The 18,331-nt window shown below is 36.4% G+C and overlaps 1 protein-coding gene and 1 long non-coding RNA gene across 4 annotated transcripts in view; one reads left to right on the forward strand and one right to left on the reverse strand.

Annotated features, from left to right (window-relative positions):
- The window catches only part of DPP10 (dipeptidyl peptidase like 10), a 565,422-nt gene that overhangs the window by 139,396 nt on the left and 407,695 nt on the right, over positions 1-18,331 (reverse strand). For both annotated transcript variants that reach the window (XM_030018079.2, XM_030018078.2), the window contains exons 4-5: positions 16,239-16,333; positions 5,440-5,514 (exon numbers count right to left, since the gene is read on the reverse strand). In XM_030018079.2, the coding sequence (XP_029873939.1) occupies positions 5,440-5,514; positions 16,239-16,333 (170 nt within the window). The remainder of the gene's footprint in view (positions 1-5,439; positions 5,515-16,238; positions 16,334-18,331) is intronic.
- Positions 1-18,331, forward strand: part of LOC115342881 — a 61,044-nt gene that overhangs the window by 9,268 nt on the left and 33,445 nt on the right. The gene's annotated exons all lie outside the window — the stretch shown is intronic.

Consider the following 18,331-nt stretch of genomic DNA (forward strand, 5'->3'; position numbering starts at 1 on the left):
CATTAGCTGGTACTCCAGATAATTCTCATCAAAGTCAGATTTTCATAAGCACTGTATAAACTATCTTGTTGAAAACACCTGCAGATGTTAACACCAAACAGTGTCTTGATTAAAAATAAGACATAATGCGAGGTGATTTCTTTATCCTTGAATTTTTGCAGAAAAAAAAGCAATAATTAATTTCACTGAACAAGAAGATTACTGAGAATTGAACATTTAGTTTCCCCCTACTTGGTAGAAAGATAATCTCCTAATGCAGAATAGATAATCATAATTTAAGACTTAATTGAATTTTTCCCCTCATGGATTCTTCTAATCTGCAGACAAACTCCTGAAGATCCTTTCAGTACACTCGAGTAAGCCAGTATCAGAGGCAATCTAAGAGTTTGATGAGCATGTCACTTGTTGCTGTTCACCCTCCATTCGCTATAGATGGTGGTCAGTAGTCCCTATCATTATCCTCTAAAAATAGGTATTATAGCAGCAAAGGTATGACAGGCATCAGCACACGGCAGATGAAGTTACTTCTTTCTCTTGGGGTTTCTTTGCTTCAGACACTGTATTGGACTCTCATCTTTACTTCAATACATTAAACTACAAATATTCAGAAACACTTTTGAAATATTTTTCATTCCACCCATTCCATGAGTGACTTTTAGATCTAAAACTATTTTTCTCCTACCTTTCTGAAGAGGATTGGATTATTCTTCATCCTGATCTTACCATAAGAATTATTAGAAGCTATTTTCACGGTGTTTTAAGATAAATACATTGTTTGATTAAAATTCTCTAGCTAAAAAACATTACGGTTTGAAACCCTAATTCAGGAAAACATTTCCTTTTTTAGAGAGTGTATAAATGCTTATGCTTCTAAACTAGAGCTGAACTTTAATCTCTTTTTTAAACACATTTCTGAACCAAGAGCTAAAAAACCCTGCGCATAATTCATTTTGCATTGAAAGCAGAAAGTGACGCATTAGTAATAGTAAAGAGAATAAAGTAGGAAAAAATACTTAAAGTTGGTATTCAAAAGTGATTTGAAAGCAGGGAGAAGGAAAGGACAGTTTGTAGGAAAAAAACCAAAATCACAAGCAAGGGTTTATTAAATCAAGTGAGGAAAAAAAGGGGACTTGCAAAGAAAAAGAGGAACTGATCTCATTTACTTCTTCACTTGCTCTTCTGTGGCATATTATATTCCAGCAAGAGCATGGGGAGAACATGCCTATGATGTCTGAGCAAAAAACCCACTAATATCCAGAATAAAGCTTATTTTCATTTCACGTGGACTCCAGGGACAACTCATCTTCTGCTGAGGGACACCAAAATTCCCCAATGGCAAAAGAACTTCTTAGGACCTCAATGCTCACTGCACTGCAAATTGCAAATTTACTGCCCCAATCTTTATCATTAATGCAAGAACAGAGCGTCTGATTTCCATTTCCTAATCAAAACTATAAATCAGGTTTTGGTAGTTGTGAATAACACCACAAGCAGAGTAAGAAAAATTTTAAATGTCATTTTAACACAGTCCTTATTGAAAGCAATAGCGAAATAACCTTTCCTCTGGAAATCTCAACTGCCTTAGATGCTCTGCCTCGCAGAGCATCACATTCTTTGCTCATCCCTTGACAATCTTCAAAGGAAAATCAAAAAGATACAGCACTGCAAAACTGTCCCCTCTCTGCATACAATACGTACAATGGTTTCCCTGCTGCGGCGTTCACACTGTCCCAGAAGAATCAGGATGGCAGGACATTCAGCAAAAATGTATGTGTTCATTTCTCAAATTAGTTCCTACTTACTGATCTGTCGCCTTGCAAAGTGAGACTTTTTCAGTGGTGCCGACCAAATTACCATGAGTGACAGAAAGAAAGTCTGACCTACATACAGTTGATCCATGCAAGTTTTGGCAAAGTCAAAAAACTTGGAGAATTGATGAAAGCATTTCCAAAGCATGAAGAACTATGGAGTACTGCAGCAAAGAACACACAGAAAGCACCTCTAAAATTGCCACAGCCTTCTGTTAAAAAAGAAAAGCCAGACAGCCACAGTGCTTATGCCAGTAATACTGGCTTACATTCTGTGACCTGCTATGATATAGATGGAGGGAATTTGATGTCCAGAAATCAATTTACAACACTTTGAATTGCTTAGCAAAGGAATTTTCTTCCATATGAATTTTTTAGAGCTATACCAAAACAACTGCTATGCCACATGAAATAGTTTTGTTCCTTCTATTAAGCATGATTTAAATGATTCATTCAATTATTACTTTTGTATTCAAAGATGGCTTATTTTCATGCAGATTTATGTCCCGTTATGCATAGAGGACATTCTTAATTGTGCTGAAACAACTGCAAATTTAATTAAAGTTTGCCATTCCAAGCATAAAATAGATTAAAGAAAATGCTGACAACAGTAAACTAAATATTCAACTATTTAATTTAACTCAACATTTATTTTTAATCCAAACATCAAAATAACCTTGTTTCTAATTACAATTTCATGACAAAATGTCTTGAAGAAACATTTGTCTCTATTTTTCTCCAATCTGTTCAGCTGAAACACACTAGCTTATTTATAAAACTGTTGATTAATAAATCTGTTCCAGCTGTATTACTGTATGTTACAAAGAACACAGATTAATGTATGTAAACAACCATTATAATTTTAAAAACCCAAAGTCTTGACAGTCTGCAGAAGCAGAAATCCCATCAAATACATTACAGTGTAATTATACACCTAAATCTTAACAAAGAAGGAAAAATAAGGGGCAAACATAGGTAGTAACATCCAGGGGTCTGTGGTAATTTGTAGCAGATGGTGAGATCAACTAAATACTTACAATAAGTTACTTGCAGGTCCTTGAACTGGGTATTATTAAAGACTCAACCATGTGTTGTAACAAATTACAATAAGCAAATCCTCAGTTTTGTAAAAAGTTACATTCACATGAGATATGAAGAAAGAATCTGGCCTGATTCTACGGAAACTAATTTGAAAATCTCTAATTAAGTTATACCGTTTAATTTTAATTTAATTTTATAGGCAATAAATTTAATAATTTATAGTTAACAGCCAGGGGAAGGAGTAAGGTAGACAGGCAGATTTCCTCTCATCCAGACCCAATAAGTCTGGCTCTGACTGAGAAAAAAAAAGAAGAAAAAAAAAAAAAAGAGAAGGCCCAAGAAGAATGAACACTAACTTAACCCTTTGTGTTATTCGGAAGCATTAGTTACGCAGAAATAAAGAGGCTTTCCAAGGCATTGCACACCTTTTCCCCAACAGATTTGAGAAAACAGAAGTGTCTCACCAGCCTAACAAATGTCCCGAGAATCAAAAGATTTGGAGGAAAAAAGGCTTTTTAGCACATATTCACAATAATATTTTTCTGTAACTTCTAAAAGAATTGGCTTAGCCTCTTTTTGGTTATTTTCCCTTCCACCCAAAGCAACAGATTCTTCTCAGGAGGTTAACAGACTTCAATGGCATTTTTATTATTTACATCTGACTGACAACATCCAGTTATTAACCAATTTTAGCACCGTCACCACCACTTCTAGAGGACACAACAATCACAGTATGTTTCTGGTTTGAAAGCCATGAGCCTAGCTGGAGCACATTGAGAGTAAGTATCACAAGCCTCATCCAAAGCCATCCAGGACTACCACCACAAATTGCTTGCTAAATCCTGTTCATTTCTCATTTTAATTACTTCTTGTCAATATACTTGAGCAAAGGAAATGGCTAGATGCAAAATCTAAATGCTGCAAACCTCATCCCTCTAAGTAACTTCCAGCAACTGGACTGTAAAATGAAGGCAAAGCTTCTTTTTGCAACAAAACCAAGAATGAAATACAGAAAGGGAGTTCTACTGCAAAGGGATATATTCAGCATGCATTGAGAGCAATTTGCATGTCAATGGACCATCTTTATTGTGGGGCAGGCATTCATCCCTGATGTTACTACATTTAGATGTAATAAAGTGTGATGGATACTATCACGTTTTCCTTATTTTTCTACAGCAGCTATATATGCTATTACTAAGAAAATCCCAAACGAACCAACCCATCCAAAACGAAAATTTCAATAGATCATATGAGGAAATCAAGTCAGTATGAAGGATTATTAAACTCTTTCACACAGTAAGAAGCAATCAAGAAGGGAAACAGCAAGGAGCAAGTATTTTTCAGACAGGAATCAAACTGGAACCCTTCACAACAAAAATAGCGAACTGAACAACAGCTCTTTTGTAGTTTATTCATACATGAGTATCATAAAAAGAGCTTGATCCAGAAGCCACTAGAATTGGTAGAAGAAAACCCTACTTGGATCTAGTACCAAGTAAATGAATCATTTTATATCAACACCTTTAGAATATTTCAGATCAGCTTTCAGCACATTTTACAGTTTGCAGATGTAATTAAAGCTGCGGGTATACAGATCAATACAACAATGTTACCAGAAGGCTGGAAAGGTTTGTATACTGACCTGGAAATGAATATTTTATTGTTCTAAGAATTTCAGTCCACAACACACAGCTATTGTATTATCAGTTCCCAACACAAAATAAATAAACTACTGTACTGTAGTATAATGTGATAAACAATAGTAATCTTTTGTCATTCCTGAACATTGACTTCTGATATTAAGGTCACAGGTATTAACAGGTATTTCTAAATTTTACTGTTTCAAAATAAAAAAAAAAAAAAACAAAACAAAAAACCCACAACCCAAACTTGCTTGAATAACCACTAAGTCTATCAATCCAGAGCTATTCTGTAATGAAAAGCAGTTCATACTTTAATAGTACTTTTTATGCAAACACTAATATGCATAGAGGAAATTCATAAGACCATTTTCATTTTTGTTTGTGTTCAAAGATTTATTTTAGAAAACTCTCTACGGCATTATTGACTGAAACTCTTTTGACAACATAATAGCCTACAAAATCGCTAAATACTATGAGAAACAAAGAATACACTCCATTATCTAGTCCAAGAGACTTTCAGACTATCAGGTTTCAGACTACTGAAGCCAACAATAAAACTTCCATGACATGAATCAGCCTAGATTTTTTTTTTTTTTTTAGTATAGCCCATAAATGACATGTTCAGCTGCTTAAAACAGAAGGAATATCAAAAGATAGGCTTTCACATAATCACCTAGTAACAGAACAGTTTAAGGGTTATGAAACCTCTACCACAAAACCGGCATGACACTCCAGACGAGCCATGGCAGTTTACCTCAACTGAGAACCTTGCAGTATGCCTGTACACACTTAAATACATACTTCACCATCACTGCATCAGAAGGTTTTGGCAAGAGAAATCAAGTGAATGAATCAAATTATATTATGTGGAGTCACAGATGAACTATACAAAACAACAAGGGTGTCAGAGTTTTAGTTCAGAGGCTCTTTGATTATGAATGGCTTACCTGTTTAACATCATATGCAAGAAGAACAAATCTTAAGTCTGGTGAAACAGAGTATCTTGATGCTTTGAACGTTACCTAAAATGAAGTAATAATAAAAGTGAGTTTGCAATAAGAAGGATCATTTTTTCAAAATTTTCTTACAGCTAATTTAAGAACTTCCCATTCGTAAGACAAATCTGGTTTAGGACACTTATGTAATTTTCACAAAAGAAGGAATCAAATAATTCTTAGTCTAATTTGCTGGTATCAGTACAATGGCAACAGATGAATCTGTCTTCAACACTAAATACCAGTTAAGAAGCTGATGAGATTTTTATCATGATTGCAAGCACTAAGCTTATGGATAACAACTATAACCAATTCACTTACAGAGGATGAAGGAAGACACTTTGGTTGGTGTGTACTTCAGGAATGATTATAAGGGAGATTCATCACTAGGTTAGGCTTAAAGATAACATACAAGAAAAAGAATAGGCGTGCACTATGTCTCTATTGCTTTTCTTTTAACACCACATACATAAACATTTTGCTAGACAACTTGCACTAAAGAAAAACTCTTTCTTACAAGAAAGAAAATACTTAGTGGGGAGCAAAGTGAAACATAAGGTAGCAGTATAAAACTAATATTGCTTTACATCTATCCAAGACTACATGACACCCAATTGAATTCAGGGCTGTAATTTAATCAAGGGGTAATGTTGATGTCAGAAAGAATTTAATGCATCTAATGTATGAGTAAGATAAGAACATGCTTTAAAGGGCACTGAAGGAAATAATTTAAATGAATCTCAAGACATCTATTTGCAGAATGAAAGGAAAAGTGAGAAGAAGTGAAAAATGAAGATAAGAATAGAAAATGTAGGATAGAAAAAATAATGGAACCACAATGGTAGAAGATGAAAGAAAATAAACGAATACCTATGCAGAACAAGATCTATCCACTATTCAAAGGAAGGCTTTCCCTTCTTTTACTTCTTAAGCATCCTGTTCTGGTTAGCCTAATCCCACTGCTAACTAATGAATTCAACAGGAGTTTAAGCTACACAAACCAGAAGTCACAAACTAATACATTCAGAGTAGCTAAGAAGTTATTCCTAAAAAAAAAAAAAAAAAAAAAAAAAAAAGCTAATCTTCCATTAAACTAAGAAGATGCTGTGTTTTGATATACAGATTAAACTCAGGTTCCTAGTTAATATAATTAGAATCAAGCTACCCAAAGAAATCAAAGAGAAAAAATTAGTTTTGAAGATAAACTGCATATTAGTTTTATGAAAGAGCATGACAGTATCAACAGTTCAAGGATAAATCTGCAGCCTTGAGGAAAGAAGAGGAAAAAAAAGAAAAAGTAAAAGTATCCTTTTGTATCCTACAAAGCATTCAGAACAGATTTCTACTATGCTCAAACTAGCTTTTATGAGTTAACCATCCTAAGCAGAGACTATGTTAATCTATGAGTAACATTCACTTTTTTTGGCACATCACTGTAAACATTTTTAGATGTGAAATTTCTCTGCTTTCTAGCAGTTTATTAATTATTGCCCCACTACCTCAGTCTTCAGCAATATACAACCCAGGCAGCTTTCCAAATTTATTCTCAGGGAGTGTGGTACTTACCATTTCAGGCATTTAGTAAGAATCTTCAGTCACTGATTATGCCACCACAAAAGTAATGATACACTTAATGCAAACACCTGAGTAGCTCAGCTGCAAACTATTGGCAGTCTGAGGCAACACCAGCAAAAGGTACTCACATATTCTATATCCAAGTATAGAGTCTTGTGGATTTGGGATTTAAAATCATTTGAATCCTACTGAAGATGACCTTGTTCATTCACCTTGCACTCACCTGCAAAATTCTGTTTGCCTCCAGAAATGTCTCAGACACATGGTGTATATGCAATGCCAATAAGCTAGAATGTCTTGATTGCAAGTAATGGTTTTGGCAAAATAGTTTTCTTTTTGTTGGTATAATGGCATTATTCTTGTTAAAAGGAGCATAAAGCTGTTTCATACTTTTTAATGTTTCACTTAAGAAACCAGAAAATAAAAATTAGACCAGCAGAAATCATGTGTTCATTGCCAAAGATGATAGCAATGCCGATTTCTTTAAATTATCATAAAAACATAATTAGCCCATTTTTATTAAGTTGGATTTACAATCAAGCCTTTAAGAAAATATATGTTTAATTCCAATAGAATTTCAGAGAGATTGAAGTGACTTACAGTCACTTAAAGTGATTTAGATTTCCTTAGAGTTCTCTTTTGGTTTTTTTTGTTACAGACAAGCACAATTTCGGCACTAAATTCAGAAACTGTCTACTTGTATGCACAGAAGAAGCCCTCCTAGATTAACAACAGGAAAAAAAAAAAAAAAAATCACCTGACTCATTCCTCCTGCCTTACCTGGCAAGTAAGCTCACAATCTGTGAGTTCACTGAAAGAGAAGACAGATTGGGGTTTTTCCCCATAAACATGTCTAAGGTATTTTATCAACCAACAGATACCTGACTTCATGACTAAGGAGATAAGATCAGCTGGTGATAGGCTTAAAAGGAAGTTTGAGACCCTGCTGTAGGAGGTGAGATGTATGCCAATCAAGCCTTTGGGAGATTGTCTATTGGGACATTCACTACAGGGATTAGATACATTTATTCATTAAAAAGAAGTTTGTGAAGACTCTGACCCCAAGGGTTTGTTCTCTTCTCAGGAGAATATATTTTTGAGTTTTAAAGAAAGTGGTTGAAAAATACCATATTGGAAACATTGGGAATTAAAAAACCTCGGGTGTCTTGTTATCAAAAATCTGGAGGATGCTTGTTCCACTATCATGTCTGCATATCTGCAACTTTTCAAGCTTCTTGCTTTGTCAGGAGCTCTTTTGCCTTCGTTCAGGAAGACAGACCTAAATGCTGCCCCTTATGACTATCCCTCTATGGTTTAGCTCTGCTTGATCTCCAGGAAATGTAGCTCTGGACAAATAAGCTCTGAAACAGGGAGAAATATAGCTGGCTAATTAGGCACGGTCCCTGGATGCAGAAGCAGGGCTAGTTTCCCTTGCATCACTGCACAGTATCAGCTAGTTAGGAGACTGGGGGTAATTCAACGCAGTGCTGCACTGTGCACTCCATATATACCCCTATCCCCTTTCCAAACCCCAACAGAGGAAAGGCAGAAGAGAAGGAAAAAGGGAAGGTAATTTCCTTATGTCCCTAATATTTGTCAGTTCTACCTAGCCACTTCAAGACTTAAAATCCCTACAGAAACCATCAGCTGTATGCAACTAGAAAACACTTTAACTAGATAAATTGCTGGAATCCCTAAATTAGTTACATTTCACACTGTTGCATAATTCTGAGCCAAAAATTGGTTTTAAACACCTGTACACTGTCTTCACTTCTTAACTCACAAATCTGTCATCCGTTTTTCCTATATTGCTGAATTTGACATAATTTCACTTCAGACGTGAAAGAATGATCCTATATCTGATCTTGCATTCCTCACCCTACCAAAACCTCCACTGACTGTATAATTAGGCCTAACCATATTAAACATTGCACTGAAATACCGCATGAGATAAGAGTTTTAATTCTTCTCCTGACAGTGATGCATAATGTGACGATCCCACGGAAAAGCAATGACTGCTAGTCTCACTGTCACCATAGACTGCAAGGGTAAAAGTCAAATGGAGGCAAAAGGACACAGTGCATTTAAACAGTCTTTTGCCCTTCAGCTTTCCAGCTTCCTTCTCTCATCCACATTCCAAATATGTCTTGCTAAACATAGTTTTGCATGGAAAAAAAAGAAGATGAGAACAGCTTGAGACTGTAAAAGTGAAAGCAAAAGGAAAAACAATTCTGCAACAAATAAATGTAAGGAACAACCCCCTGCTACACACACATAATTGGCTTTTCTTCCACCTTTCCATATGGATGATTAAAATGGAAAACAAAATTCCGATGAACAATGTATGATCAAGTTTGATTTCCAATATCAATGTTTTGCATTGATGATTTTTTTTTTCATTTTGCATTTTATGTGTGTTTTGCTGTGAATAGAAATGCTTGTTATGACTGTGTTTAAGAGAAGTTTTAGGCTGGGCTTAGGTTGTGCATCCTCAGCAAAGGCCCCTCAGTAACATGCTCCCTTTTATTTATTCTGTTTTCTTAAAGCCTGGTTCTGAGTTATTGATGTACTGGCTACTCCCTTCATCTTTGCTCTATTCTTTCAACTACTGTAAAATGTTGATTTTACTATTTTTGTGGATTTTAACTACTATAACATTTAAATCAGTGCCTTATTCATATTCATCAAAAATATGCTATAGAGCAGACAGATGGAAGTTACCTATAACATAGTCTAGCCCAGAGCTGTAAGAATGTATTCTTAACATCTGTCAAACACTTTACAGTACTCTTTTTTCATAGTTTCAGTTGGATAGTTTTAAGTGAAATAATACATCACAGTTAAAACCGATTAGAGGAAATTTTCACTTTTGTGTTTACTTTGTTGTTGTTGTTGGGTTTTTTCCTTTAGTTTTGCTCTTCCTTCTGTTTCAGTTTCTCATACTTCTACTTTTGCCAGAAACTTACATCTTCCACACTCCTATTATTATCCTCCTCCAATTGTTGTTTAGTGCTCACTTTACACACATTTAGGCTTTAAAAATTTTCGTTATTCATCCAAGATAAAATATTTCAAGACCTCTAGAATGTTACTTTAAAGCCTTGTGGCAATACTACTGCATACGAAATTAGACATCTCTCTATCACATACCTACATGTGTATCAGAATTTTAACTTAATGGTATAACTGAATATCGATGTATGGGAGTTCATTAGCATTCATAGGTATTCAGCTCAACTTATCAGACAGGCATTGACCAAATGGCAATGCATAAGATGAATCAGATGGGACAGAATTACACTAGCTGCAAAATGAGAAGGCATTTGGCATGTAGCAGTTTCCTTGGGTGGTACCAGCAATCAAGGGAACAACAGGATTTTCCTTCCATTACCACTGCTGCAACTGAAAGGAGAAGATGGACCATGGGGAGGTTAGATGAAAGAGTAGCTGAGAGTGGAGCCTAGCAGAAGGGCATGCCTAGCAGCAGTAAAAACAGCGCACCTCTGAGAAGAGAGGTTATAATTAGGAAAATGCATGATAATTAGAATGTTGAAAAACTTGGTTTTCCAAGGTTATATTTCATAATGCACTATTTCTTGTGTCACCTGAGCATTTAATCTAGATCCAAAAATGCTGCAAAGCTATGTGTTGTAACTGTTAACACTCAGGCTTCCTATCCTGTGTAAAAAAGAATGTGCCTTAAAACATGATCTAAGCCTGAACTCTATCCTATGGATGGAGGCCATTCTGGACTGGTGGTTCTCAAAAACACAAACCAAATGCCCCAAACCCACCTGAAACTCTTCATGTAGTTCCAAGATACTTTCACACACAGGAGGAGGTGATTGTAGGGCATAAAAAAGACATGAGCAGACCTGTGCAGCTCACAGGAGGCTCACACCATTGCCTCCTTAGTAGAAAATAACTTCTAACCAGTAAATCACAGAATTTTCTCCCTTTCATTCCTCCTCTTTGATATAGTTAACCCTTAACTATTTTCTATATCAAGGACTGATCTCATCACAACTATTATTTAGAGAGATCCCACACAGAGCTACCCTAACCTGACAGTTTGGAGTACTGTCCCCCCTGCACTTTGTAAGTTGAAACCTCCTTCACTTGGATAAAAACCGATGGCCACCACCAAACCACAGTGACTACAAACCCTTCCATCTGTCAGGCTTCCCATCTCTATGCACAGTGGTGCACTGCAACAATAAACCCTAACTCATAAAAACCCCTCTACTGAAAAGGTTTTGCTGAGGGGGTTATTTAACATTTAGAGGAGCATGGGAGAACAGAGATAATGTTACAATGTTCATAACCACCTATTTACAGCATGTGTGGGTCATTAAAATGTCCACTGTTGCAACAATTACTAATATTTATGTGGTTATACAATGTTGTTTAATGTATTTACCATTATTCACCCTCTCATTAATCTCTTACAGAAGGCTCTTAAAATATAAGCATGTAAACTTCTCTTGCAATTAAATCTACATTAATCAACAAAGGCACTGTAATTGCATTAAGATGCTGAGTCTTCCTGAGTTTCCTGTCAAAAGAGGAAGGGGGTGTGGTGGTGGGGAACACAAACCAAAAAAAAAAAAAAAAAAAAAAAAAAAAAAATCAAAAAGAAGAGAACTATCAACAAGAGGGGCTGTTTATGAACAACGCTCTGTAAAACACCACAAAACAGTCCCTGCCAAAAGCTCTGCTCGGACTAAAACTCTCATTCTCTGCTTTTGGCTGCAAGGCCTCCACAGGGTTTTCACAGCTGGGCTGCCACTGCCTACTCATGATTCATGAACCAAGACTACTCCTGCTCTGCTCACCCTTCTGATGCCATCCCCTAATTAGCAGGCAGCAGGAAGTAATCCTTCTCTCTCCATCCCTGTGTAAAAGACGGTCCACAGTAATACGACAATACAACATACTCTAGGGTATACTCCCGGCAAGCCCCTGGAAACTGGTTTGCAACTCGGTAATATTTTTTTGCTGTGCACCAGGATGCAGTTTCACCTTGAGCTTGAAAAGAGTTGTGGAAAGGCACCAAAATCAAGGGGGAGAGCAAGTCAGGAACTGCTGGGTTTTAGAAGAGTCCGAAGCATACAGCTGGGGAGAAGCTGTTGTAATTACAAGACCCTATTCTAGAGTTTCCACACTGAAAACAATTATACGTGTATCGCTGGGCATTGCAAACAAACCAACAGCCTCTTATTTGATGATTCAAAATATATCCCATCATCTACACTCAAAAGGCTTAAGGAGTCACTCTAGAGTAACTTCTGACCCAGGATCCTGGACTGAGTATTTGTTCAGGTGTATGCATGGTATCCAAATAATTTTGCATACATCCACCACAAAAGCAGTGGAACTGAGGGCTAACAAATAACAGTCTTGCTACTTTCATAATTATTGCAGCTTTTTTTTTAAGAGGGAGAAATGAAGGCAAAGGTTTCTTTCAGAGGATTCAATACATTTGGAAATTACCGTAACAGAACACACAGTCCCTACACGTGTTTTCTCTCATCTCTGTGTTTGCTTTTTTCATTTTGGTTTGGGTTTAAGGCTTGTAAAACAGACTAGAGAGGCTGAGCTAGAAGAGTGATAAAGGACCAGATGGACAACCTCCCCTGAGCAAAAGAATCCATGTGGTCCTCCATGCTCTCCTCTCTCACAGATCTTGTGGCTGGGTTGTGTGTGAACTGGTAACCAGCTCCTAATGACTTCATGTAATAGTTGACGGCAAAAGGAATAAATAAAATGCTTGCTAACACTGAAATTGCTTAGATAAATGTGGCATAATATTACTTATTTTTGAACTGTAATGTATAATAAAGTATCGCTAAATGCTGAAAAACTGGTAAGCATGTCACTTAACGATCATGGTGATAGGCACCTCAGATAGATGACAGAGAACATATTGTAATCACATATCGAGGCAGCATCGCAAACATCAGGATGCCACACAGTGATTAATGTCGAGGGCTTTTTTTGGCTCCATTTAATAGAAGACTTGCCCAGCCTCCAGCTGTTAACATTTATATGCCGCTGGCTCAGAATATTAACTGTTTATTAGACAGCTTAAACAGGGTGCACTACACTAATACACTCAGAGGACAAATACGTATTAGAAAACGTCTTTAAATTACGATACCCAGAGATGCTAATAGATATTCTTTGTGCTTTACAAGCTACTCTTTTCACTTATGTCACTGTATTTGTTATCCATAATACTGCTTTGCTGATAGTTTAATTATATAAAGGCCAGATTCTTTTACTAATAGATTGATTATAGAAAAGGATTCCATTTGAAAAGAACAAATGAAGTGCAGTAATTTCTTCTACTTCTGAATAAAACCTAATGAAACTGGAAAAAAAATACTTTAATTCAGGAACTTTGGCTAGATACTTCCCTATGGAGGAGAAACGGGCATCTTAGAATGACAAAACACTAGCCTTTCTTCTTTCCAGGTGCATGGCTATTTTAAAAGGTATTTTTTAAGTTGTTTTTTTTTTAATCTTTTATGCATGTAACATATGTTTTTAAAAATATGCGGTCTGCTTTTTTGCTGATACACATGCATAGTCAGCATAGCAGCTCTTCAGTAGGGCTATTTGACTTTTAGACAATAGGCAACATGAAGAAGGATAGAAGAAATGTACATTGCACGAAAATGGCAGTCTTTAAGATGCAAAAGGAGAGCCAGTGACCTGTACACAGTGGAAGACTGCTTCGGGGATTAGTAATGAGGAAAAAAGAAAATCTCTTCTGAGCTGCTGGTTCAAATACAACCCAATCAGTAGTGACAAAGAGTCATTACTAGCCCCTTGCCTCTGCGCAATGAGCTTATCATGGCAGTTCAATTTTCAATGGACAATTATCAACATTACTAAGAAAAACCTGCCACTTCTGTGGGCTTCTTGAGGAGAGAGGCAAACAGGAGAGGGAACGCAGACTGAAAGCAGACTAATAACTCCCATCGAAAGGTGACTCTTCCATGACTAAAACCCTTTGATAGGGAAGAATGAGGGAACTTGCATTGCCACTGCCTATGTTGGATCTGTGCTGTATTTTTTATTAATATAAGACATCTCTGCAGAGTCATTAAACCAGCACCATTCTAATTATTCACCAGTGATTAAGCAGATGTGACATTGAGCGAGGAAAATGTTTGATTAACGATCCAGGTGTCTAACTTTAGAAAAATACATTTAGCAGTGTGAATCTGTGGACAGCGGAGCTTAAAACAGGACAGCTTTTGATTTCAGCCATACAGTCAGCCACTGTAATGTTATGATCTCCTGTTAGGATCGCTGGCCACCTTGTCAACAGCTAACTCGGCACAGCAACATTTCCCATTGCTCTCTGCCAAACATACCCCAAGAAACTTACTGAGTCTTTTGCTCTGTTTTCAGCTTTTTATTCTACTTCCATATGAATAATCATTGCTGGAATTCACTTTATTTACCTCTAACACTCTTAGCTTTTGGCTGTGTACAGAGAGGAGCTTTGCAGGAAAAAACACACTTATGTTTTTATTTGTCTCTGTTCCATACATACTTGTTAAATGCTTGCTTGAATATTATCCATTTTCAATCACTTTCCCACATTTCTAATTAAGAGTAGATATCTAGTGTCTAGAGCTCTCTCAGTCTGTGTGACTTAAGGATAAATCAGTTCCATAAAAAGCCCAGAGAAGAGCAACTCTGTGAAAAGAGGCAACGCTCGCAGTGCGAAGCAGCCTGTCCATACTGATCCATCATTACTTGGCAAGACTGGTTTAGCATAATGGCCTGAATAGTTTGTCAGGCTGGCATTACACTTAACGAGATGAGCCAAATACTTGCAGCCAAAAGGGTATGAATTCATCTGTGAGGAAACTCAAGTCCTGTCATTAAAGTCAAGTTTTATAGCCAGGGATGCCCAAGCAGCTGCTTGCATTCAAGTTATACACCAAAGGCAATACATAGGCCTGACACAGTTAATCCTCTACTTAGCGAGGCAAGCACTCGCACACATGTACACAGGTAAGAGGGAACATGCTTCTGCAATACTTTGTAGTTTGTACTTTACAGAAGTTCACCTTTTCACCCACATTTAATTGTGTCTGCCAGCCTTTCTGGGGCTAAGAGGTACCCTCAGGTACATCCCAGCATATGGAAGGGTGCAGCTTACAGAAAGGGAGCCTCACACACATGCCATTAAAATAGGATTCTCTCCTCCCTTCTCCTTCATCCTTACATTGACCTAGGAAGGCAGCGTCAAGTTCTTTTCCCTGAACTTCTACTCTCCTCTTTCTAGTTCGAGGAGTTAGAAGAAAAGGTCACCAGAGGCTTTATGCTTTGAAAGGAGGAATCTGTATCAGCAAAGGCCAGGAATAGACCAGGAATAAAATCAGCCTTTGCCAAAGACGGCTGATGAAAATGAGTCATCCTTTTGGGTCTGCAGGTGCAAAAGATTTTACCAAATTAAAAATACAGGGATTAACAATAACAGCCAGTGGTCTGTATGGAGTATTTATGAGGAAAGATTGACAAACCATGCGTTTATGCTGCAAAACCCTGATAAACAAGAACTACAGGGTAGGACATAAGTAGTATCACTGAGAATAACAGCACCGAGCAAAGCAAAAGAAAATGTAGACTAAGGCATTAAAGCATTTCTTAGCAATTACTGCTAGTCAGAAACATATGCAAACCACTCATGTAGATATTATTTACTGGTCAAGAGGAATAATCCCCAATCATCTAGTTTGCCATTAAAGCACAAGGAACAAGTAAACCAGAGATTAACAGAGCAGGAAATACATTTTTCTTTGCATATTTAATTGCTTAAAGGAAAACCCTCATATGATTTTTGAACACTTTTCCTCTTTTCTACTAGTGAAAAGCTCTCAACATTTTGAGTAGCATTCCCCCATTTTATGAAATCTTTTATTATAATAGACATCAGGCAGATTCACCAGCACATATGCCAGGCATGATCCTTCAAATGGCCTGAACAAAGCATGGACTACAGCCAACGACATTATCCTCCAACATCTTGGTTATTTACACATAGGTTGACTAAAACAACAAATAACTTCAGCCAGAAATCTCTCACTCCTATTGCAGGAAAAAATGTTAGCAGACTTCCACTAAGAAATAAGTAAATAATATGTATTACTTACAAAAGTTGTATTTTCCAACAATAATGTAGTTGTATTTGTTTCTACATTCAGTTCAACAACATGTCCATTCCTATTTTTATATACCACTGCTGTATCTGCAACAACAAAGGCATTAACAGTTAGCAAACACATTGAGTATTTAATACAACATCTGTAGAGGAAACCAGCGTATTAAAGTCATTAGAATATCTTTATTACAATATGCAAACAAGATTAAGAGAGCAATTGCACTCATAATATCTAGTTTTGTTGATTTGCCTCATGAGCTTCAAAAATACCAGTTTATGCCCTATAGCATGTTCACTTCAATTTAAATGGAAATATTTTCTGTGGCAGAAACATATACAATGGAATTGCTGCGAACAAAGTGACATCTTGAACGTAAAACTGCTCTCACCTAGGTATCACTGTCACTCTGACACTTTAAGGTCCAACCATATTCACTATGAAAAGGGCCATATATACCAAAGTCAAGTTTTGCAAAGAAAAAAGCTTTTGTTGGACAGCATATTCATATATCTCCTCAGAAGTGATTCTAACAAAACTTTTGTACTATTCTGTATCTCTGGTAACTCAAATGACAATGATATGTACTATATCTTTAAGACTGCCCACGTCCTGTATGATTAGTGCTGTGCCACAGAACACCAGATTGTCACATAAGCTGAATGTTAGCAAGGAGGGTTAAAGCTAAATATGTCCCTTTGAAGATTTAAAACACTGTGGAATGAACTGTTGTAATTTCTTCCTTCTACCACTTACTTGATTTATAAGGCTTTGTATCTGTTTGTATCAATACCTGCAAAATTAGCAAGAAATACACAATAACTACATAAGCCTTGATTTAAAAAAAAAAAGATTAATTTCAAATTTCCCACTATTTCTAATAAGAGATTGAATAGGTTGAGTGCTGATTCTTTCATGTTATTTAAAATCCATGTAAGAGATTTATATTTAATAAAATGAAACTATTTTTTATAAAAATGTAGAAAGCATAAGAAAAGTTCTAAATTAAGCCTAAAAAAAACAAGAGAACTTTAGTAATCCTCAGTAATGTCTGAGAAATTCATTACAGATCCCCAAATTTTATGAATTGGGAAGTAAACATGACTGGAGAAAAAGGTTATGCCATCATAAAAAATATGCTTCACTTATTCAGAAAAATGTAGCTGTATTTTAATTGACTCCACAGAAACTCTAGATATACAGCACTAGTGAATGTCCTCTGGTATGTTCTGTAAAATTAATGAAGCCTCATTTGAAGAGCTTACAAAGCTATTTCAGGATCATGGCTGGGAAGTGGGGTGAGATTGATGGAGTTTAGGACAGTATTATCAGAGCTGTTGTTTAGGAAGGAAAATTAGATTGTGAAGTGTGGAATTAATAGCAACTTCTTATAAAGAAAAAGATTTCAATATTAATTTTGAATTTAAAAAAGTAACACTTTGTAGAAAACTATTTTGGTTTCAGGTTACCGGATACTACAGAACATTAAAGTTTTTGCAACTTCTTTTAGGGTTTTTTGCATGTATTCTTTTAGGTACCCTAGCACTGAAAATCCCCAATGATGTTGTACCATGGTGCTAAGCAGTATTATAGAAAAAATAAAGTTGTCTGGCCAAAGAGCTGTCCCCAATTATGAGTGAACCATAACATCAGAAGTGGCTCATATAACCCAGAGACATTGAACAGCTGTCAACAACTACCCACGTTCATACCCCCTGCTTGAGCAATGCTCTGAACAATGCACTTTTGGTCCATAGGTGAGACTAATATGCCACCCAAATCCAAACAACAGTATCAGAATGTAACTCCTTCTCAGTTATCTACTTTTCTACATGCCATGTACATTTGGCCAACAGGATTTATAGCATCATGCCTCATTAATCCTACCAAGAACATTTCACCCAAACAAAGAACTTTCCCTTAAAATTGCTAACAGGACCACAAGTAAAATATGCAGTCCTAGGGCTCTTCTTGCAAGTCACATACGTGGTGTGAAAAAGCATCTGGAATAGCAAATACTGTGAATGACATAAATTAAAGCCTTTGTTCTCAAGGTAGAAGAAAATTTATTTAAATGATCAGAATGG

Source organism: Aquila chrysaetos, chromosome 6, assembly GCF_900496995.4.
Source record: "Aquila chrysaetos chrysaetos chromosome 6, bAquChr1.4, whole genome shotgun sequence".
Lineage (NCBI taxonomy): Eukaryota > Metazoa > Chordata > Aves > Accipitriformes > Accipitridae > Aquila > Aquila chrysaetos.